This window comes from Bacillus rossius, chromosome 5, assembly GCF_032445375.1.
Source record: "Bacillus rossius redtenbacheri isolate Brsri chromosome 5, Brsri_v3, whole genome shotgun sequence".
Lineage (NCBI taxonomy): Eukaryota > Metazoa > Arthropoda > Insecta > Phasmatodea > Bacillidae > Bacillus > Bacillus rossius.
Genome location: NC_086333.1, coordinates 70,988,295 through 71,013,138, shown reverse-complemented (window position 1 = coordinate 71,013,138; position 24,844 = coordinate 70,988,295). Strand labels below are relative to the sequence as shown.

The window sequence follows — 24,844 nt, the reverse complement described above, 5'->3', positions numbered from 1 at the left end:
CCGCGTGGCCACTGTCCCGTCCAACCTGTCAGGCGTTACATTTTTTTGTTTGTGTTTATTCTCCGCGGCACCGAAAAGAGAATAAAAACTCTGGGCATTGCAGTGTTCGGTTTTTATTTTTCTTTCCCCCGCCCTTCTCGATTACGTGGCCGTGGATGGCAGGCGGTTGTCCGCCGAACTACGACATGGAGCGAAAGATCGGTATATGTACAGCATTTGGTAGAAGTAATTTTTCGTGAATGGAACGTAAGTCGAGTGATCGGAAATGTGTAACCACGGTGCCGAAGTCGTCAAGATGGCAGACACATGTGTAGCAACATATAGTCACTTTTGTCAACATTAGGGGATATACCAAACGTATTGGTGTGCCAAATGAATCTTTATGGTAGTGAAACTCTCCTGAAATATATACCTATGGAAAACTAAAATAGTCATAATATTCGTAATCTCGAGTATTACCGTATAATATGTAAGAAAGTTGATAATACATATATTATCCTTGCAAAATCAAAATAGCCTCGGTAGCAAATCGGTAGAACGCTGACTTGTAAAGCTCAAGGGCGAATTTTTAACGTGGTTCAAACCTCGTCACTGAAAAAAAATTCTAACATAATAGTATAATAGTCTTACATAATAATAATTTGAATCATCTCAATAATACTTACTTTGTAGAAAATATTTACAGACTAACTTCAGGCGTTTAAGCATAAACAAATATGTAAACAAACATATAAGTACTTAGTGTTATAATGTTGAAATTAATATTTTAGAAATGTCATGATAGAAGTATAACTTTTAACAAGATTGGCAGTTATCTTTAAAAGATTTGTGCAATGGGAGTGCATGACTTGATGTAAGTTTTTGGACATACGCCATTGCTTAGCAATGGCGTATGTCCAAAAACTTACATCAAGTCAAGATTGGCAGTATTTTAATTAAATTCCTGTTCGAAAACCATGTCCACATTCGGAGTTTAGAATTTTTCTAAGTCTGGTTCGCTTTTATCGAAGCCATTTCTGAAAGTTAAAATTTCCTTGTGTTTCATGCTGATTGCGCGCAATGTGGCCCAGCAACGTTTACAATTCAGGCAGTGGATTCTAGTGGCGAGCGCAGAGAGAGTGTGATTTGCATCCAGAATCTTGGGTAGGCCTATTTGAAAAACGATTATTTTATTTATTAGTATATATATTACGCTCGGCATAATTTCAAAAATTCTGCTTTAAAATTTGTGTCCGATTTTTGTATTATTAGTTTATTTGCAACATGAACAACACCAGAACACATGATTTTGTTCGTTACCGAGGTTAGATGTGTACACATCCTTGGCGAGTAATAAAATATTCGCTCATTTTTAAATTTTTTAATTATTTGTCTTTAGAATAGAATAAATAGAAACATACAGAATTTCATGCTTATCTGAACTCTTGTAAAACAAACTTTTGAAAACAAATCTTTGCCCTAAACTGGGAAATGAAAGAATTTGTTCACACTGACGTCGTTCCTCCTGCGGCAGTAAAGCCCAGTTCCAAACCCCACCAGTCCCGGACCCTACTGGCGGAATGCACCCCTCGCCTTCGCTCCCGAGTCAAAGACACATCTGTGTCGACATAGAAGAGAAGTAACCAGTGTTGTGGTAAGCGGTCATCTGTTGTTTATTAATCTTTAGATTACATGTGTGCTCGTGCAGTGTACATCAACCCCTTTATTGGCCACAAGGGATAGTGCTTCATACAAGTGTGTTGTCCTCTTAAGGGCACCCTATTTTGTGAATGTCATTGTTGTCCTCTTATGGCCTATTGCCTAAATTAATTCATAATTATGCTGGGTCACACCATCTTAATATTTAAATCCACATTAAATATATCCATGGAGCGGTTTACAGCAAACACTGACAGTCTCCAATTTTTCTAGTAACTGTAACTCTAATTTTTATGAAACATTTAATACAACATTTTTAGGCCTTCAGCCACTTGTTATTAGATATTTTATTCAAGGGATTTGTGAAGTATTTAGTTATTAAGTCTCACATAAAATTAGTTTCATTTCTTTTACATGGTTTGGTGGAAAGCAGATTTATTTTGGTCCCTCTCTCGCCTCCGCCACCTCCTGGCAGTCTTCAGTCATCAGGCCACGACCCAGGGCGGATGGTCGTCCCGTGGGGCACCATCACCTTTGCGTTTATCGATTACTTAATTCTGATAACTATAGTCAAAATGGTGATAGCCGACCCCACGCCCCACCCCAGTTTTATTTAATAGTCGAGCATACGTCTGCCAACATCAGCTAATGTAAGTTCGCGGCTCAGTGTAGTCCGCTAGAGTCTACAGTAATTCCATCATTAATGGTACTGGCCGATTCCCAACATAAATCTGTGCAGGACTGTCACCAGGTCCCATTTAAAGTAACGAAAATCGCAACATGTACCTTTTAACTTTAATCCACAGCATGTTTTATTTGTGTATTATCTCATATTATTTCATGTACCTAGAATATAATTTAACGTGACAATTCAATTTTCCAGTGCTCTGTTGTTCTGTCAGCGCAATGCTTCTACTGTGTACTGCTGCCAGCCCAAACAGCAAATAAACCACATGTTTACCAAATGCTTCTATCATTCAGAGACTTGAAGTGTCCCGGCAACAGCATCCAGTGCTGGAGTGGCTTGAGGTGGGGTGTGACTTCCTCAGTCGTCCCTGTTGAATAGCTCCTGTAGTCGGCAGTCCACCAGGCAGATATGAACTCCTGCTGGTCCTCTTGCTGGGCAGGGATCAGGGAAGAGGAGGGAGGGAAGGGACGCTCCAGGAGGGAAGTCCTGGAGCTTAATTCTCGAAGGGCCGCCCTTCAGTACAAGCCAAGCTTATATACAAGTCGGTTACATTATCATTACAGTCAATATTTACAGATTTAGCCTTTGCAGCATGTTCTATATGATGTCACTGACTGTCCTGATTATATGCTAATTTCTGACTCTCGGGATGCTCCCAACACGAGCGGAAGCCTGCTCCTTCCCTGATTAATGCCACAATGAATCCCACTTATTTACATTCTGCAGCAGGCGCCATCTATTGGCACCGGGTGCATCACAATCTTACAGGATAACTAGCTGAGGTATAGAGATTAGGTAAAAAATATCCTGCAGTGTCGGGACAGCCATGTTTCAGGGATGAGCATGTAGCACTCGCACAAGGGGGCCGAGGCCAAATGCAGGACACGACAGACTCTTTTCAACTTAACCTGCGGCGTGAGCATATAGTGTGCATTGGGCTTATAAATAAACCTCAGACTCCGAGCCTACAGAGCAAAGCTGGGGTCGACCACTCACGAGACATCCTCGGTTAGCCACAAGAGCTAGCCTGGCTCCCTCCCTGAGCAAACTCAAACCTCGTTCATGCCAACCCCTACTAGGCACACCCCGGGTCTCGAACTCAAGACTGCGGTTGATGGCAACACTTTGACATACACCCAGTTATAGTTTGGCAACAGTGGCATTCGCAAAAAAAAGGGGGGGGGGGGGTTTATAGGTCTCCCCCTCCTTCCCGATTCTATAAAATGTTTTTGATGGTTCGGTGAAGGTGGTATGTTATTTTTTGTGATGCAAGATGAGCCGTCACAATGCTTGAAACTACAAGCTACACATGAAGTACCATAGCTGGAGGAACGCCTCGTGCCCGAGTCTGGCCTCGGAGACCAGGACGCCGAGACGCCACTTCCGAGTGTACGGAGCAGAGTAACGTCATGAACACAGCTGCGGCATGCTGCTGACAGAGCTGGGACCCGGGCTTTAATTGAGGGGCAAGGAGGTATGGCGTACATTGTGTAAATTAGCGATGTTCTGTAATTGGCTAGCTGCTCAGAAGCCTTATTCTTATTGCTGTCGGATTAATTTCTCTAAAGGAATGACTTCCAACTGACAGGAGTTGCTAAACCTTATTCTTGAACACTCGCTAGAGAAATTAGGTATTGGCATAACGTCACAAATGTCGGATTTTTTCCGCTACTTTTTTTGACGGCGGAATAGCAATTACTCTAAAGATTTTAGAGTTATTTTCTTTCGGAACTTCGATTTGTTGTTCTGAAATACTAAAAAATCATATGGATTGTTTGTTAAGTTTGACTGGTTATATTTACATTTTGTAAAATAATATGGATCATTAAGCTTTATTAGGTTAGCTACATTTAAAACCTAACTTATTCACCCTATTAGATTATATGATGTATTGTTAAATAAAACTACACGACATGATACTAAATTACTTCATCTACGTGACAGCAAAGACATATCTTGGCACTTCCTAATTCCAGTCCTATAAAGTACAGGAATTGTAATATATTTTTAAAAATCGTTAACATTACTTCTTGTTCTATCCGGCTTGCGCTCAAATGGTAATTTTCACATTTTCTGTAACTTTTACATCCGCATTTCATTTAGCCTTACATCCAGAACATATTTGTTGCAGAAGTACAAATGATGCAGCTTACTAGAACACTGTTGAAATGTTCAAAATGGTTCAAAATAAAATTTTGACATTTGTAGGAATGTTTAACTAAACATTATTGAGCTGATGAAATTTTATAACGTTAATTAAAAAAAACTGGTTTTTATTCAGAAAAATGCCTGTTAGGAATTTTATAACTAGCCTGCATTAGGCATGTCGTGCTTTTTATACGCTGAACCTTGATAGTATGTACGTCTTGGGATTTATATAAACCTAACCTATAACTTTGTGACTTTTCAGCAATAATAATGTGAAATAGAAATTCTAAAACAATTTAACTTTCTGTGTGGGGTGAATTATTAGCCTACGATAAAATGAAGAAGAAAGTTACAGAGGTGAGGCTTATTTAAAGCAGGATCTGTTCGTTCATAAATATGTAAACAAAGCATTAATAGCTTCCTGTTTTTAATATTAATAAACCAGTGCATTATTGGTTACATTAAATTTTTTCTTTAAGGGTTTGTAGGTTGGACTGAAAATGAATGCTGATGCATTAAGCAGGGGTACAGTGAAACTTGGGTACTTAAACAAACAATTTATATATACATTTTTACATCTTATGTTTATAAGTTGTAAGTCTACATGCTGTGCCCATTTAATTCGTATAAGCAATAGTTCTATATTAGCTTGTATTTCAGCCAATGTATGTTAGGAAAAAAATTGTGGATTAAGCAAAAATACGAGTGGATTCCCTACTACGTGTTGACTTCATCAGTGCGTGCAGTCCAGACGTGTGCAGATTTCATCCGTCTTTAAAATTCTGAGCATTGAGCAATAGTCTGACAGATATTGTCCATGTTAGAGTCAATGAGGGGCATCTGTGATGCTTACTGGTGAGGAACTATGGCATAGAAATGAATGGCCGCGATGCCAAGTTGTTGGAGTTCATGCAGGTAAGTATCTTGATTGGTTTGACAGGTCTTTTAAAGCACATGAGTGGCAGTGAAGTGGTAATGTGCTGGTAACAGTTTCAGTCAGAGACTCTATGGATCTGAGAGAAGCGGTATGTCAGGTGCAGATGTCTTGCATCATCCTGATCCTGTTGTCTGACAGGTGTTGCCACGCACGAGAGGCGGTGAGGAGGCGCTTGTGCGTTTATAACGGTGCTGCACCATGACGGTGGACACGAGCGTGGCCGTGAGTGGCTGCCACGCCCAGTGCGTGCGGCTCAGCCAGGTGCGGATGTCGCGCATCATCCTGATGCTGTGCGTGATGCTGGTAGGGGCCCCTCTCGTCTACCACTACTACCTCTCCCAGGTGGAGGGGGCAGTGCCCAGCAGCGACGTGCACCGCACGCGCTCCAAGCTGGAGGCCCTTGATGATTTCAGCTCCCTCAAGGCCTCTGACCTCAAGATGCGCATTGAGGAACTGCTTAGGATTAAAGGTACCTACCCACAAATCAGGGGTGAATCCAAGGGGTAGGGCCTTAAGGGGTGTTTCTGTGTTATTGAGGCTGGATGGTATGTGCGGAGCTTGCTGGAGGTTCTAACTGGTATCGCTTTTAATCCTCTTTATGTTGTGCAATGAATGTGTTGCCAGGTAGGCTCAGGCCCTTAAGTTATACGTGATCTTGTATACACCCTGTAAGTTCCTGACATACGTTTTTTTCTATTCCTTTCATGTCATCTCTCCCTTTCTTACACACACATTCCTTCTCTCTCTCTCTTTTTTCCTCTTAGGTAATCGTTTCATATCATGTATCCAGGTTAACCCTTTGATCCTGATGGCATGATCTTGTAAAAGTTTGTCCTTGAAGCTTGCTGTTTTAATTTAAATACGTTAAAATATCATAAGTTGAATTCAAAACATATTTTCTTTGCTATCCAACTAAAATCATAATTTATTGTTATATCACAAGTTTTGGTTATGTGCAGGATCTTTTGAAGTACTAAATTAAAACAGCAAGCATCATTTACCACAGGATCAAAATATACAGGATCTTGCCGTCAGGATCGAGGGATAAACTTGGACGTGTGCTACGGAACTTTTACCTCCTTTTATTCTTCTGACTATTTTTCGTTACTGTATTTTTTTTAAAATTGTAGTTTGTGCATGTGCTCATGCCGACGGAATGTTACGACCTTGAAACACGAGCACCTGCTGTGCGGTTGCAGGCTCGGTGAGCTCGGAGCTGCGGGACCTGGAGGGGCGGAAGCAGCGCCTGCACCAGGAGATGGCGGGCTACACGCAGCACATCGAGGAGCTCAAGCTGGAGCTGTCGCACCAGCAGACCGAGCTGGAGAGGCTCAAGATCTCTGTCGAGCAGGTGCGCCGCCGTCCCCACGCGCAGGGCCATCGAGAAGGGGCCCGGGGGCAGATAAATGTGTCCCTGTTGTTGTTATTATTTAAATTTGTAACATGCCCATCGTCAGTCATAAGACTTTAATGGTGGGCATGACACGTAAAGACAAATACATAGTAATCATGGCAAAGAAAGGTATGGACTCCCACCACCGCCGGTACCACAGCAGGCAGAACAACTGCAGATGGCCAACACAAGAGGGCAATTGTTCCCCAAATTAGCAGTGATAACAACAGTTACAAGCACTTTTACAGTAAAAAAAGACAAAAAACAAAAAAAAAACACAAAACATGAAAGGACACAAAATAAAATTGCTTGATTCATAAGTGTGATATAAAAAAAGAAGACATGAACTTGAAACTAAGAATGATATTCAAAAACAAATCACTTAAATATTAAAGAATAAATTTAAAACTTTTCAAAACCAAAATTATCTAAAAATTCCAAAGATAGTAAATGTTAATGTAGCCATAATTATTCTGAACGTGATCTGAGCATATTGCATAGTGTAGTGGTGTTTCGTGTAAATCCCTATTAAATGACGAGTTGCTAGGTGCCAAATGTCCTTACGTCATTATTCATTGATCCTGTCATTGCATTTGTGTTGTTCATTCTGTCATTTTTTTCTATTATTTATTCATGAATTCATTTATTCTGTTCCGTGATGACAAAAGTTGAAAAATTCACCCAAAACCTGGTGAAACATAGGTAGCAGCGCCTAGTACCAAATTGTGTCTAGATGGTGATCTTAAGTTTTACTGCGTTTTGTTGGATATACAAAGCTAGGAGAAGGTTTTATTTGCATCCATACAACAGCACTATACAAAAAAAAACTGAAACATGTCCAAGCTCCAAGCACAAACAATTAATGTGAAACATTTATGTAAATGGTCTTTAAAGTCATGAAGCACATTCATTCATCATTCATTGATTCATTTATTGATTTGTTCAGTTATTCATTTATTGATTTAATGATTGATTTGTTGATGTATCAGGCCCAAGTCGCCCAGAGAGAGGCGCTCCAGGAGAACACCCCCGAGCTGGCCTTGCCGCGGAGGCTGCTGCCGCTCTCCGCGCCGGACCCCCTCCCCTCCCCGCGCGGGCGGGAGGCGTCCGACTGCCGCATGTACAACTGCTTCGACCACTCGCGCTGCTCCCTCACCTCCGGCTTCCCGGTCTACCTGTACGACCCCGACCGCCACCCGGTGGTGGGCCCCGGCTGGGAGGTGGAAGGGTTCGTCAAGATGACCTTGAAGCAGACGCTCGGGTGAGTTTATTAGTATCATCGAGGCTCCGTCTCACATGCTATGATGACTTTTTATTATTTAGTTTATACTTTTTTATAACATCTTATCTCGATACCATACTTACATTTGTTGTTCTGTTACAAATATTTTAAACAGATATTCGCATAGTGTAATATCATGTGTGTAAAAAGGTACGCAAGTAATGACAGTTACAAAGAATTGTGCACATTTATTACACCAATTATACTGAACTAACTGAATAACTGTTGCAAATATATGTGGTAGAACAAACAAATGCAAGGGAGATATCAAGTAAAATTTTTAGAAATAATCCTTAAATTAAAGTAGTCTAGACGAAAAACTAAAAAAAATCAACATGGAGTGTGAGACTGAGTTTCAAGAATATCTTTTTTTTTTGTGTTGTCATAGACATCATTTAGGTCCTCTGTGATATTGATCCCTAACATTTCGTGTTTATATGGCAAGGGTTATGAGTTGGATTCTTGCACCCCAGTAAGACTCATATTTATGGCCTTGAGTCTGTTTTCAGGTTGTTCGGATTCTACTATAATCTTGGAGGTTGCGTCACCTCGAGCCTCTGTGCTTAATCTTGCTACATCAAAACCTGTTGTTTCAATCAATTCTTCTTAACTTGTAGCCTTGTTTGGCTTCGACCCGAGAGTGGAGAGACAGGTAGGTGGCCTTCTTGTAGCGCTGCACCGCCACAGGGCAGCTGGGTGGCAAGGTGGCTAGGCTGGCGGCTGTCAAAAAGGCTTCCCTGGCAGGATCAGGCCTCTCGACGACCCTTGTTTGCATGCAGCAGATGTTTGGGTTGTCGGGAGTCGTGTCGTGGCTGTGATGTCCCGAGATCTGGGTGGCATTGTTCCCCCTCCTTGGTCAGCTAGGCTCCAATTGGCTTCTCACTGCTTCACTCTCCCCCCACCCCCCCTATTTCAGTAGGGCATAAGGCCGGACGGGGTAGGAGCAAGGAAGAGGGATGTCGAAGGGTAGATGTGGCTGCTGACACCTGGCTGTCCAGGCCCGCAGTAGTGCTGTGTTCTGTGGTGGTCATTCCTGACCGTCCGTCTGAGCCATACTCAGTTGTGACTATTGTCCCGGGACGCCAATTTTGCTGTGGAGGGGTGACGAGCAGCTGAACTTGTAGCAGGTTGCAGGCCTCCAGGTGCCGGCAAGGTCTCGTATGCACATAGCGCATTGCTGCAGGTTAACTTATGTTAGGGTCCTTTGATTGTGGCACTTGCATGCAACAAGTTGATGAATCACCATTTTTCTCAAACTGCAAGTCTTTCCATCTTTTCTTTTGCTCGCATAGATTTTTATGCTGTGTGACACTGTGTCAAAATTTGGCTCTTCATAGGCAGTTTCACTCATTTGTGATATTATTTGCTTATTACATTCTTTGGCTTTAAACACCCATCCATCGATTCTGTCAATGCTACATTCTAATATCTTCACCATTCATTCTCTTTTGTTACCTTGATGTTGACGAGACTTTAAGCTCTAATTCTTGGGTGTACTTACTTGCATGCACTGATGTTGGCTGTCTGAATGGCTAAGGTACAACCCTCACCTGACGCCGGACCCAGCGTCTGCCTGCATCTACCTGGTCCTGGTTGGGGAGGCCCTCACCAAGACGTGGCCCAACATCACGGCGGTCACGCTGATGGAGGAGAAGCTGCGTCGCCTGCCGCACTGGGGCGGCGACGGCCGCAACCACGTCCTCCTGAACCTGGCTCGCAGCGGGAGCCTGCGCGAGGGCAAGGACTCGTCCACCGGCGGACGGGATGTCTTCCACGGGGTGGACACCGGCCGGGCCATCCTCGTCCAGTCCACCTTCCGGCGCCGCGGCTATCGCCCGGGGTTCGACGTCGTGTCCCCGCCCATCCTGGGGCCTCCCGGCGGAGACGTCTGGCAGGACGCCCCCACGATGCTGCCGGCCCGCCGCAAGCACCTCCTGTCGTTCCAGGGGGAGTTCTTCAGAGCGCAGGGCTCGACCTCGAAGGTGGTCGAGCGGACGGATGCGTACGACGACACGGACGCGGATCGGGGAGAGAGGAGCCGGCCGCCGGATATCCACGGCTTCATCGTGGACCACCTGACGAGCATGGCCTATGGCGAGACGATGGACAGCTTCCTGTTCCACTTCGAGTGCTCGGTGAGCGGTGGACGGCTGCTCCCGAGGCGTGGGCCGACCGACTGGAAGGCGGCGGGGGTGCAGGCGGCGGGGGACTGGGCGCTGTGCGGCACAGAGTCGTCTCGCGCGACCGTTCTGAGGGAGTCGACGTTCGCGCTGGTGATGTCGGCGGCGGGCCAGGAGATGGTGTCGACCACTGCCGTGCAGATGCGCGTGTACGAGGCGCTCAAGGCAGGGGCCGTGCCAGTGCTCCTGGGAGGGGATATGGTCGAGCTGCCTTACGGTGAGGTGGTCGACTGGAGGCGCGCTGCTCTCTTCCTGCCCAAGGTCAGTGCTGCATATCGCAAAGCTTTTATTTCTATACCTTAAAGTGTGTTTTTACTTTGATGGTTAAAAAGAGTTAAGACAAAATGCACACAGCTCTAGCCCAATTTTTAATTTCTATTTAGTAGTATGCCAATAATTTAAGTTCACGAAGGGAGGAGACTGAGATTGTAACAGTTTGTAACTAGTAAAGAATGCTGTCTATTAGAACTAGTCAGAAATAGATGGATAGCGTCATAAAATATCTGCAGGAAATAGGCCTTTAAAAAAATTGGCGTGATTGGTGCTGGCCATATGATGATGGAAAATTTGTTAGGGAATTTACATACCTTACAGTTGGTGTATGCTTGTAGAAACTAGAGAATTAAGTAACTTTATTATCAAGGTTGTGTTCAGTGAATTCTTTGATTGCTTTAATTTCCCCATTTAATATAGAAATCAATAAATGAATTTTTATGTAATGGATTCCTATTTGAAGGAATGTACAACACCCACCTAAATGTATGTTTTAAAATGTAGGACAGCCTTGAATTTAAGACAACTTTGATTGTAAAAGACATTTTTACTGTATTTAAAGTGTGATATATGTTTTTTTTAAAAATAAATATGCTAATAATTTTAATAACTTAAGGACAGACATATGCATATGTCTTCCGTACTTGTGTCGTTCTTTAACAAATGTATGTCCTATCTTATCAAAGTTCATGTCTGTATTTACAAAGTGATAATAATGTTATTGTGAATGCTTTCTTGACATAGTGGTCATTTAAGACTAAAGAATGAGAAAACGAGAAAAGAAAATTGAACATGGATGGAATGAACAAATGGGGAGAATGCTATTACCTTGAGAGAACATGCTGGCTTATGGCAACGTCTGCCACGTTTCCCATTTACTAAAAAAAGGCGTTTAACCCCAATGGGAATGAAATTCATATTGCCTTGGTATAATGCGTGTGATCTGAACCGTTTGTGCCCCCTACATTCGTGTGGCTATCTTTTAAAGTTGTATCAGTTTTTGGTAATTATTAAAAAAAAAAATCGGTAACGGAGGCTCTTAAGGTAATAATAGGAAAGAGCGTGTGTAATGTTTAGAGCCAAGATTTTATGGTGTTATGATAAAGCAAATTTACTCTTTAAAAATAGTGGATTTCATATTTATCATCATTAAAAAATTAAAACTCATGTAATATTTCATGTCAAGTACAATCACATTGATTAACTGCTTCAAAAATGTTAGGTAAGAGACACAAATGGTTTATTTAGAACAACTCTACACATGTTGATGAGAGTACCGTGTTTTCTCGCATAATCGTCACAAATTTTATTCTAAAATCAAGTTTGAAAACTAGTGGTGCGACAATTATTCGGAAAAAAATTTTTTTTGTTAGATGAAGTATTCATAAAAACAAAACCCATTCATGGAAAGTACGTTTATTTACAAAGTGAAGTATAAAAGAGCACGCCAAAGAATTTTAATTCAATAAGTCATGCAACAAAAACCTTTCTTTAACACTAAATAGAATAACAAAATCTGTGATCCAAATGCAAGCCGAACGAACGCGTAACTACCGTAGTAAACACCACGAGTGAGCGGGATATTGAATGTAGTTAACTCGGTTCCGCATATAGAGCGTGCGTTGCATGCAATCGGCGAGATAACGATATTTGACTACGTGTGCGCGCTCTATATGGGAAGCAACATAACCAAACAGTAATGATTGCAATGAGCGCTGGCTACATTTTTGTAAACGGTACACTGCGGCGACGGAGACGAACAATGAAGGTTATAACGTTTAAAAAGTCTTTAAAAGAAAATTTACACATCACACAGCTTCGTATTTCCGTTATTTAAATAAGTACACTGTAATTTCTGAATAAATATTATATTTATACTTTCAAATACATCATTTTATACGGAAGAGATACCTACAATCAGGGAGATATCGATATTCGACTACGTGTGTGTGCTCTATACGGGAAGCAACATAACCAAACAGTAATGATTGCAACGAGCGCTGGCTACATTTTTGTAAACGGTACACTGCAGCAACGCAGACGAACAAGGAAGATTATTTTATAACGTTTAAAAAGTCTTTAAAAGAAAATTTACACATCAAACAGCTTCGTATTTCCGTTATTTAAATAAGTACGCGGTAATTTCTGAATAAATATTATATTTATACTTTAAAATACATTGTTTTATACAGAAAAGATACCTACGTGAAGCGCTCGGCATCTAATAGCGGAACCAAAAACATCATGCGACGTTTAGACGAGAGGTTTTTTTTTTTTAATCCAAATTTTGACGCCCTAAAATATGGGTGCGAAGATTACGTTCGTGCGGACGATTATGCGCTAAAAGAGGGTAAGTTAAAAAAAAAAAAAAAACACTGCAATTTAAAACATTCAGAATTCTTCTGTAATATTCCTCAGTTCACTAGAAAGTTACATATGTGTGTGTGTGTGTGTGTCTATATATATATATAAATAAATATATATATAAATAAATAAATATATATAAATAAATAAATATATAAATAAATAAATAAATAAATATATATATATATATATATAAAGAAACACTTAATTTTTTTTTCTTAATAAGTGTGTAATGTGTTCCGTGTCGTGGGCGGCGGCAGGCCCGCATCACGGAGCTGCACTTCTTCCTGCGCACGATCCCGGACGCGGACATCCTGTCTCTGCGCCGCCAGGGACGCCTCGTGTGGGAGCGCTACTGCTCGTCCGTGCAGAGCGCCGTCGACACAGTGGTGGCGCTCCTGCGGCACAGGGTCGGGGTGCCCCCGCTGCCCGCCGAGGAGGAGCCGTCCCCGAGCATCTTCAACGCCACCTTCGCCGTGAGTGGGTCCCCGCTGCCCTCGCGGGGTGCGACTCAACACTTACTGATCTCATAGTTGTCCGCAACCACATGAGATTTTCTTAAATTGGCATGACCTGCACCTATGCTTTCGACTTTATGTGTGGCCAAGTACCGTAATCACCTGAAAATAAGACAAGTTTTTTTTTTTAAATTTAAAGACCACTGGAAAAATTGGATGTCATCTTAAAACTATTTAAAGAAGAAAATTAAAAGTTGGTTTTAAAATGACAGAATTAAATTTTTTTTTAAAAATATTATTTACAAGTGTTTTAATGACATAAATATTAGTTAAGCATTCCTAATCCTCACAGAGATTTACATAAACCCTTACCTAAATAAGAAAGTAAAACAATCCAAATGTTTCGCTCTGTTTCTCCAAACGAAGTATTAATTTTGTTGTGCTTTTTTTTAGGTAACAGGTTCAGATATTTAGTTGTAGGTAGCTGCGTAAGTTTTTTTTTTTAACAAGATGTCAGGAAGACATTATGGTCCAAATAGTTGCTGCGTTCACATTGCGAGGACTGCAGGTGACAGCTTCGTCCTCTGTTCTAGCCCCTGAAGACTGAACCGGTGATACCGGACGCCGAGCCGGAGGAGAGCCTGGGGCCCATCGAGCCCCCTTACCCGTCGCCCAGGTTCAGGCGGAACTACACGTACTTCCTGCTGCAGGTGCGTGGTTTGAGGCGGCAGAGTTCGAAATGTGTGTTGTACGCACAGGAGTGTGTCGTGGCGATAGTTACTGCTGCAGCGGGATTTTAACCAAGCGAGGCGGCACAACGGTTAACCTTGTATTCGAAAGTACCCCGGTTTGAACACAGGTAGTTCCATCTTTATTTCGGCTGTCCCCCAAGGTTTCACCAAATTACTCTAGGGACCGTAATCAATTTCTTCCTCAATACCCAGAGTTGTGTAGAGTATATCAGTCTTTAATGATCTGGTTGTTTATGGAATTTAAATTATTTATCTCTATCTGTGTGTGTGTGTGTTTGTGTGTCTCTATACATATATGCACATACATATACTGTATTTACTTGCGTATGGGTCGCAGATTTTATGTCGGTTTTTTGTTTGCTAAAATGTACTGCTACTCATATGCAAATTTTCCATTTTGGGTAAAAAAAAATTAACATTGCACTGTTGGGGTTGACTATCTAACCTGTGTTGGTTTTTAATAAATATTTTACGAGTAAGTATAAATTGTGCAATTAAAATATCTCAGCAGTGCATGTAAAGCATAATGAACTGTGCCTTTGGCTACGTTTCCCACCTGTTGGGTTGCTACCCGACCGCAGCGGGTAAGCGACGTGGCAGTCTGCCTGCCGGGCTGGCGCTGGACAAGAGAGGAAAATCTAAAAAAAATAAACCAGCCAGAGAGTGAGAAAGAGGAGGGAAATGCGTGCGTGTGCATCCATCTCTCATCGTTGTAAATTTCCGTAAACTGTCACCGTACGTAATCATCATGTTTCTATCTCGACAGGTTTTTTGTGATGCAACTGTGTCCAAACATTGTTTTTGCGTGAGATTTTGTTCGCTTTCTACTGCAACATTTCATTCATGACAACACTTCTGTGAAAGGCATGCTTTGTTTTTATTGTAGGAACCGACAAAAAAAAAATTGACAAGGAAATAGCATGCCATCTTTTCTCTCGTGGGGAAAGGGATGAGTAAAAAATAAATACAATAGACGAGAAAATAGATGAAAAATAGTGTTCGTTTTACTTTGTATTTTTTGTTAGACTGTGGGAGAATTAGATGGGGTGGAGTTGAAACAGGTAGAAGTATCTAGGGAGTGTATTGGAGGGAGACAAGGAGGAAATAGTGAGGTGAGGACAATAAGGGGATGCATTCTACAGGTGTGTGATAGATTTGGTATGGAAGAGGGAGGTGCCATTAAAATGCAAATGTGTTGTACAATACCTACTTTGTGCCCATAGTCACTTATGGAGCAGAGTCTTGGACTGCAGATAAGAGAGATGCTGGTAAGATCAGAGCAATAGGAATGAAGTACCTAAATGAGGAGTGTGTTGTCAGTCACGAGGCGAGACAGGATCGGGAATGAGATAGTGCGAGCAAGAGCATGTCTGCAGGACTTGTATGGGAGCATTGAAAAAGTGATAATAAGATGTACAGCCATGTCCAGAGAATGGAAAAAGAGAGGCTGCCTAGGAAAATGATGGCGTTGAAGTTCACAGGAAGAAGACCCCCAAGGAAGACCAAGGAGGAGATGGGAAGAGCAGATACGTAGTTAAAGGAGTGCAGGAGAGGGGAGAATACTGGAATAAAGTGAAGAATGAGAAATGGTGGAAGGACAGCGGAATATGGAGGCATTTTACTCGGCTGATCCGGCCGCAGGCTGGAAACAGTTGATGTACAAAAGTGCAGTATATTTCTGATTGATAATCCGGCACACTTGGGACTTCAGGTCCTGATTGACAGAAAATTCTGAATTAACGGGCGGTATCTCCCGCGATTGCTAAACGTTAATTTATAGATCAAATACATACGTATGTAAAATTATGTTTGGCAGCAAGTATTGTTTACCAAGAACATAAGGATAAACATTTCAACACAAATACAGGCCGAAACTAAATTATTATACATTTTAAATGCTTTTATGAATACAATTTTGTAACAGTTATGAATTACATCCATACTATACTTATATAATATATGTGGCCTATAATCCATTGAAAATCCAACAACTAATCTGTTTTATTTAAACAAATCTTGAATGTCTTTTTTTTGTGAGTCACCACAGTTTAAAAAAAAGTTATTTCTAACAATGTGTAAATTAACTAGTTATGCACTACTGTAACTAGAATTTGCTTCAGCTAAGACTATGAATTAGTTCATTACTTTTCCTGCTTCATCCTAACTGACATTTTCCTTTTTTTTTTTTTCCTCTTTCATTTTCATCCTACTTTTCAAGAATCACTTGTTGAAGATTGACAACACTTTGCATAATTGCTCATTTGACAGTTATTTTTTGGTAGGTTCATTCTTATAGATCTCAATACATTCTGCTATTTCCTTTTTGGATATACATATTTTCCAAAAACATTGGTATTAGAACCTCTCTTAACGACATCTAATACTTCAGTAACTGTGTCGTTATCTACTTCTTCTGCAACAGTTTGTCTTTTGTGTTGGAATTCACAAAACCTTTTTTTCCAGCAGCATTATTAAAATTATTATTTTTTATTGCTTTTAGATGCCCCACTTCTCTTTATAGTAGCACATTAAATATAAATATTTGTAGACTGACTGCTTAAATCATTTGGAGATTATCTCTGAAAGGATCTTAGCAATTTTAATGTAAATGTATGCATGTTTCTGCGAATAGTATTATTTGTTATTGTTATAATGTTATTAGATATGTTTGATTTTGCTTATTATATATGTAAAAAAGAAGGTATGATATAAAAAATTGATTAGAACATTTTATTTAAAAGTTTTGAAAAAGTCCTGAATTGGTTTACCAGGTGTTTGTAGACACCCTGGATTTTGAACGTGTGTACGAGTGATTTAGTTTTTAACCACTGATTGCTAGTCACCTTTCAGAACTAGTTTGCTGTTGGGTAACTTCCTTCAATCTGTTTACTGTGGATTTGTGTGCAGGGTCACGAAGTGTGGAACGAGTGGGGAGACCCGTTTCGCTTGTACCCTCAGCTGCCTTTCGATCTCATACTGCCTTCTGACGCAAAGTTCATCGGTAAGTCTTGAAAACGTAGAGCGTTGCAAAGTTCATCGGTAAGTCTTGAAAACGTAGAGCTCGTAACGCAACTTATTATTAGGGATGTACCAAGACTCGAAAACTCAAGCCAAGTCAAGCGAGTAGCTAAGACTCGATTCAAAAGTAAAATTATTTTATATTCAACAGGACGAGACTAGACAATCTTATTTATTACGTACTCATTTGCTCATTACTATTTTACATGTTAAATAAGCAAAAAATCACATACTATTATTTTGCAAACATTTACTAACATACGTAATTTAATATTTATATTTGCACAGTTTTCTTTAAGTATGGTTATTTTACATAATTACACTGGCCAAAAACATAAAACGTTCTTCAGGTATTTGTTTCATAATATATACTTTAAAAGACGTCAGTTTGGAATGGCCTGCTGTAGGTCAGATATTTGACACAGCAGACAAACTATTAAAAGAAAATATTTTTATGGTTTGAATTTTTCATTTTTTCTAAGACAGCAGCAATTGGTAGTGTTGCTGTTCGACACAAACACAAAGGTGTTACACCATGTATATTGACTGTCTAGTAAATTGGCCGATGCCTAACCTTTAAAAATGGATGGACGTAGTTATTTTTTTGTCAACAACAAAATTATTACATATTTTGCACATAGTTTAATGCCATTTTTAAAATAAATTTTTGGTGTGACATTCAAAAATGCCTATGTATTGCTGTTTCGTGAAGTTGTGACATTTATTTGTAACCAGAAAATGGCAGTAGAAAAGGAAAATAATACAGAGTAGATTTTCTGTTTGTTTACATTTTTCATTTCGGTAAGGTTAAATTTTAAGCACATTATTTTTGAAAGTCCAGTTAATAACATAAAAAAAAATTAAATATAAATTATTTTTTTTAAAAATTCCAAAAAATGTGTATTTGAGTAAAAATGTTGCTAGATTATGCTGCAAATGGCAATTTTTTTTAAAAATTGATTGGTTTTGTAAAGAAAAAAACTTTATAGTCAGGAGGGTTATGAAGTTCAGGGAGATAATCCTAAAGAAAAGCCATTACAAATTTGAAAATATAATTTTACTTCATGACATGTTTTTGAGTCCTCTAAGAGGGTGCTATGATACTTTATTAGTTAATCAGTAGCTCACCGTTTTAATTGGTGGTTAGGTTATATACATTAAAAATAGCGGGAAATTGTTAGTACATTAAGCATTAAAAATACTGTGACATGAATTTGAATTTATAGGTAGCTATTTTAAACCTCACCTATTACTATTTTATGTTATTTTAATATAGTTAACCATTCAAACATTTTCTAATATTTTTAATGTAGCTATACTACTTTAAAAAAACCTCTCAAACAATTTTAAAGAATTTTAATGTAGCTAATCCAGCCAACTATTCTCACCATTTGCCATGTAGCTAATGTAACCTAACACTTTTTAAAAAGATGAACTAGGCCTACTGGTAAACTACTTATATCATGTATTACAGTGCTGTCTTAGAAAACATGTTAGCAAGTTTCAAAAAAGAATTTTGGATTTTTTTTTATAAAAGACGCTCTCCTTCAGAATTATCATCTAGGGTAATTGTAGGGTTAAAATAATTTAAAAAGAAGGAAATAATATTTAAGCTCTCTGGTTTTGGCTTAGAGTTGAGGTGGGGCTCAATGCACACTTTATTGTTCACTTGCTCTTGTGCCTCAAAAACAACTATTAGATTTGGTCAACAGGCTGCTTAAGAGGTTTTTACTTTTAAGTTAAAGAAAAAAAAATATTGCCTAAACGTCTCCAGTTTATTTTGTAACTGTACAACATTAAGCACAAAGAACCAACCCTCCATATTTAAGAATATCTAAATAATGAAGAACCTAAAAAAAAAAATAGTCTTACTGTATAATATATCTTTGTTTTTAAGTTTTAAGTATTAGTACATATTTTGGGATCCTTACAAGGTATTTTAAAATTAGTAACAGTTCGGGTATATTGGAATGAGATTAAACAGTAAATATTTTCTGAAGCAATAATACACATTATAAAGGCTATGTAGTATATATATATAAACTAGAATAAATAATTATTAAGTTTTTGTTTTAAATTTAGTAGTATATGAGTTTTTCTTAATTTATAGCATCATCAGTTTTTTTTTTATTTTGACACCATTTAACACTAAAAATTGTTTTTTCTTTTCTGGATATCATCCAATCTTGGATAGTCACTATTTGAATTTGTGATCCACGGACTGTGGAGTGTTTGACGGGTGATGGTGATGCCGTTACATGGTTGCAGGTTCTGGCATGGGGTTCAGGCCTATCGGCCGGGGGGCCGGCGGAGCGGGGAAGGAGTTCTGCGAAAGCTTGGGGGGAAACTCCCCCAGAGAACAGTTCACCATTGTCATGCTGACGTACGAAAGGGAACAGGTACATTGTTGCACTTTTTAGTTACTCTTATAGATGATGCAGTTGCTTTCTTAATTTTTTGCTGGGTCTATTTGTTGCGAAAATGAGTTTTTATCTATTATTACTAGGCCTGTGCAAATACATAGTACTTTTTTTATTTTATTTTGAATAGAATACGAATACAAAATTATTCATGAATACAAATATCAAATTTGAATACTAAGAATCAAAAGTCAGTTCACATTCCCGGATAGGGACTGCATCTGTCAGTGGCTTTATAACATAACATTTAACTTTAAAATTTACTGAACACCGCCTGACCATTTACCGCGGCTTCAACTGCAACAGGGTATGGGTCCAGTAAAAAAAACATGAAAAAAATGACTGATAAATAGTCAAAAATGCCAAGACGTTTAGGATGCGTGATAGTAGTGAACAGAATTTAGTCACTGTAAAAGTTGCTTAACATTTAATAACAAGACAATTAAAAAAAAAAAAATTACGAAACTTGTCAAAATATCAAACCATAAAATCTTGGCTCTACCTAATAGTGGTAAACTATTAACAAATAGCTTTTGTGATGTTGGCGTAGTGATGATTTCACTAATTTCTGTGTGTGCAAACAATTTATTTTGGTGAAGTGTGTTTTGAAAAATTTTTGCAATCCTAACCTTACCCTTTATTTTTATGTATTATTTGTTTTCTTTGAGTTTGTGATTCTATACTTAGTAAGTGTCTGTAATCTATATTTTCAGTTTGGTATTTGTCAGCTTCTGACTGTGTCAGGATTAATATGTCAGGGTTAATACTATTGCCATACAAAATTTTGTTTTAATATTTCTTAGACCATGTCCCATACTCTTATTACTCATAAAAATTCTCAGTAATCCCTATATAAACAGACAATGACAAACCAGTGTGTATGTTCAGAAAAACTTGGCACTCCACACTTTTTTACTAATGTGGTAAATAGCAACACACCACATTTACTTTAATTATTAATTGGTTAAATTAGGCACATAATTATTAGTTGGATTAGCAATTTTTTTTAAAGCAGTTGCACAGATATCTTTATGGACATTAATTAGTAATTACTAGAGCCAAGATTTAATGGTGTTAAAAGAGCTAATTTTGTCATTAAAACAGTGGATTTCATCTTTATCACCATTAAAAATTGAAACACATGTTAAAATAATTACATATATAGAGCACAATTACAATGATCAACTGATTTAACAATATGTAGTAAGACATTTAAAATATTTACATAAAAAATACTACATATACTGATGAGAGAAAGTTAAACAAAAACAAAAACTGCTAATAAATCATGCAATAATCAAAATATCAGTATGCAATGTTAAAAGCCCAAAATTATTATACCTATTACATTATACTTGTAATGTTCCTCTGTAGGCTTTACCCATGTCTGTATGGTATACTTTAAAAGCAAAAAAAAGATAGATTTTTTATTTAAAATGAAGATTTGTGATACCTTAAATGAGGTAATTGAGGTGAATTTATGTGTGTTTCAGAGTTATAAGGTGGTATTGTCTTCCATTTCGGTGTTTGGCATTTTATTGACTTAATTTCGCCATTATTTTGGTTTTATCACTATTCACCATATAATCTTACCTCTAGTAATTACCTTTGTGATACTGTATTCTGCCTGTATTCTCCTTACTTTAACATTCATAACCATTATTTCGTAAAATTTGGTAACAGCCAGATGTTGTGGCACCTATCGCATCTTATTAATCACACAGATCCTGATCAACTCGTTGAGCAGACTTTATGGCTTGCCTTACTTGAACAAAGTCATTGTGGTTTGGAACTCGCCGCGGCCTCCCCTAGAAGATCTTCGCTGGCCGGAGATTGGGGTGCCCGTTCACGTGAGTTGAAGTTTTGATAACACGAGTGCATCTGTATCTGTTTTTGCTAGACCTGTAAAGTTCTGATGCTTTCATAGGGCAATTTAATGTCGACATGCTTGAAATTAAAATTTTCCCATTTCCCATTAATCATTGCAGATATTAAAACCTTCGACTTATGTTAAAATCTCACATGTTTAAAGTTAAAATACAAACAAGCATTACTGTCTATGTGTCATGAGCATTTACCACTTTAAAAAAACCATTGTATATTACAAATAACTTATGAATTAAAATTCAGTCCTACCTAAATAACCAATACCTAAGTAACACCAATGATTTTTGATAGTTTTTATTTTTATACTTAGAGTACTCTTGAAGGTTCTTTTCTAAGGTTATATTTATAATTCTTTCTGAAACAAGGAGTTCAATATGTTTTAGCTAGTGATAATCAATTCAGTAAATATTAGTTGACGTAACAGAATGATTACTAGGAGTGACAAAAAAGTCTACTTTCAAGGTGATGGAAATGAGAGTGCTATATTTGAGGTATATCTGAATTAAGAAAATAAATGTTGTAGGTAATGCAACCAGAATCATGTGCATTGGAAAAATGGAATTGTAGCTAGTATCATAGGCGTGCCTACAGGGGGGGCCAGGTGGGCCATGGCCCCCCCCTAATGTAATCACTCAGATCGGCATTTTCTCTAATGCGTTCGTTAATATTCGTATATTCCTGGCACTGTGACACTCAAACTGTTTTTCAGTGTTGCAGTGTGGTAATTATCAATATTTCTAAACATTTTATCGTTCTGGAAATACAGCCGCCTTAGTTTATTTAAAACACGAGGTCCCTTAAAATGGCCAAGCAAAAAAAAAAATTAAGATGTTTGTTAAAGTTCCGTTGTCTGAATTGCTGTGTTTGCATTCACTAAAAAGAAGTTAATTTCAAGGTAGATCTGGACCAAGCTATTGGAAAATTCGAAAGGGAAAAATGTGTAAGTACCCTTTAAACATTGTCTATGGAAAAAAAAAACAAATTTTCAAGATTGCTAAAATTATACGGATATAAATATTAACTAGTAAACATTCATATCTCGTCGATACTGCACAAAAATATAAACACGCAATGAGTGAATGTATTTAGGCTATTTAACATTCTAAATTCAGCTTCTGATTTAAAAATTTAGCAGGGCCCCCCCTAATGGAAATGTCTGGGCACGCCTATGGCTAGTATATGTTGTTTAAATTGTATCTAATCTATGTTTAAACCTTTCTTGGGACCATAATTAAAAAAATAAATAAAAGGTAGGGTATTAATGTAAATGTAGGGTATAAAGTAAAGATATTCTCCATGTTAGTATGACTGAAGTTTGACTTAATATTTTCCAGTATCAATTTTATTGTATACTAGTATAGTAGTATAGTAGTATATTCATTTAACATTATTATTATTATTTCAGGCCTGCCAACAGTCATAGACTTTAATTGGCAGACACTTAACAAATATTACATAAGATACAGAGACAATCACATATTTACATATACGTAGTACAAAGACAGTCACAATAATTAATGTAGGACAGCACAAACATAAATTATGATAATGACAAACACATGGCAAAGACATTTAAATACCCAAAACAAAGGAAACAGAAAAAATAGCATCATTTTTAAATTGATTTTAGCTAAAGAAATAAAAATAATAAAATTTGAATATAAAATAGTTACTTAACTGCACTAAAATTTAAAAATTCTAAATGTCTTTAACCAAAATTTTTTTATTTGAAAAACGGGTCCAGATCTTTTAAGCAATCTTTACAATTATCAGTCCAACGTTTGAACGATTCATTGTTTCTATAAGTCGTTCAAAATATAACTGCAATATCCTACGTTTAAAAACAGGAAATCTTAAGTCCAATTTTGTTTAATATTTCTGTGTTGTGATAGACATTTGTAAAACAATTCACTACAAAAACACTATCTGCCACTTTTCTTCTAAATTGCAAAGAAAAAGATAATTTATTAAAAAAAAAAACTTTTTTCCCACAATTTTATAACTTGTTGCAGTTAGAAATGTGAATTTTTCTAAGAAATTTGAAATAGGAGTAGGGCTAGTCCATTGTCAGTAGTTGAAACAAACAGGGCCGGATTTAGAGGTCTGGAGGCCTCGTGGCAACAGAGGAGCGGAGGCCCCCTGGCCCCAAATTATTTTCCAAATAAAATGAACAATTTTTTTTCAGTCGATTTTTCCAATAAATAATTTATTGTGAAATCAAGTAGATTCTCTTAGTATTTAAAAAACATACATAAATATAATCGGGGACAAGAATTATATGAAATTAAATTTTAGTGTTAATGAACGGCCCTCCGTTTGTGGGGGCCCTCTGTTCGTGGAGGCCCCGGGGCTTTCGCTCCGGTTGCCCTCCCCTAAATCCGGCCTTGGAAACACAGCTGAGAGTGTTAAACTGCGAGGTTCTACAGGTGGTGAAGGCCAGCCGAAACAGCCTCAACAACCGGTTCCTGCCGTACGACGCCATAGAGACAGAGGCGGTCCTGTCGGTGGATGACGACGCCCATCTCCGCCATGACGAGATCATGTTTGGCTTCAGGTATTTTTTTTTCCTAGTGTTTTTTTTGTCTTGTCGAATGTGATGTCACCAGAGACAGATAATCTCTAAATCTCAGCAACACATTCAAAGAAGGAACTGGGGAATGAATCGGCCTTGGCATGTAGTAAGTAGGCCTCACTAGGCCTCACCTCAATATTAAGCTTTCAAAATATATAGTTGATTTCACAAATCTTCGGTTTAGTTTAAAAAAAAATAAAATCTATATTTTTTTTCTTTTCAATGTATACTATACAGGCATGGGTAAAGCCTACAGAGGAACATTACAATATAATGTAATAAGTATAATTATTTTGGGCTTTTAACATTCCATACTGATATTTTGATTATCTCATAATTGCAGTTTTTTTTTGTTTAACTTTCTCTCAGTATATGTAGTATTTTTTATGTAAATATATTAAGTGTCTTACTACATATTATTGAATCAGTTTGAGTTTATCAATGTAACTGTGCTCTATAAATGTTCTTATTGTTACATGTGTTTGAATTTTTAACGATGATTAAGACGAAATCCACTAGTGCGTAGCTTCGTCTTGTGACTGCTTGCGGGTGTAGCCTAGCTGTGTGGATTGTCTTCCTTGTAGATGGTGATCACCTTGCGTAGTGCAGACTTGTTTGTGGTGGCTGGCCATGTGCAGTGACAATAAATTTTACTAATAAATAAAAAAAGACTACACACACTCCTGACATGAACAGTGTCCAAAACACAGGAGTTCTGTGAAATGTGAGTAGGTTTATTTAATTTGCACTCGTGCCCCATGCCTGTCTTTTTCTTTGAACTTCTTCTCCCGCCCTGCTACCAACATGTTGAAAGCGAATTCCCAGCATAATACG

At 38.3% G+C, this 24,844-nt stretch overlaps 1 protein-coding gene across 1 annotated transcript in view; it reads left to right on the top strand.

Annotated features, from left to right (window-relative positions):
- Positions 1-4,485: 4,485 nt before the first annotated feature.
- LOC134531986 (exostosin-3) overlaps positions 4,486-24,844 on the top strand; it is a 40,129-nt gene continuing 19,770 nt past the window's right edge. Inside the window, exons 1-11 of the mRNA XM_063368092.1 lie at positions 4,486-4,831; positions 5,550-5,880; positions 6,611-6,762; positions 7,794-8,065; positions 9,624-10,527; positions 13,164-13,379; positions 13,955-14,071; positions 17,021-17,114; positions 19,400-19,530; positions 21,276-21,401; positions 23,865-23,992. Coding sequence (XP_063224162.1) covers positions 5,610-5,880; positions 6,611-6,762; positions 7,794-8,065; positions 9,624-10,527; positions 13,164-13,379; positions 13,955-14,071; positions 17,021-17,114; positions 19,400-19,530; positions 21,276-21,401; positions 23,865-23,992 — 2,411 coding nt within the window. The 5' untranslated portion in view covers positions 4,486-4,831; positions 5,550-5,609. The remainder of the gene's footprint in view (positions 4,832-5,549; positions 5,881-6,610; positions 6,763-7,793; positions 8,066-9,623; positions 10,528-13,163; positions 13,380-13,954; positions 14,072-17,020; positions 17,115-19,399; positions 19,531-21,275; positions 21,402-23,864; positions 23,993-24,844) is intronic.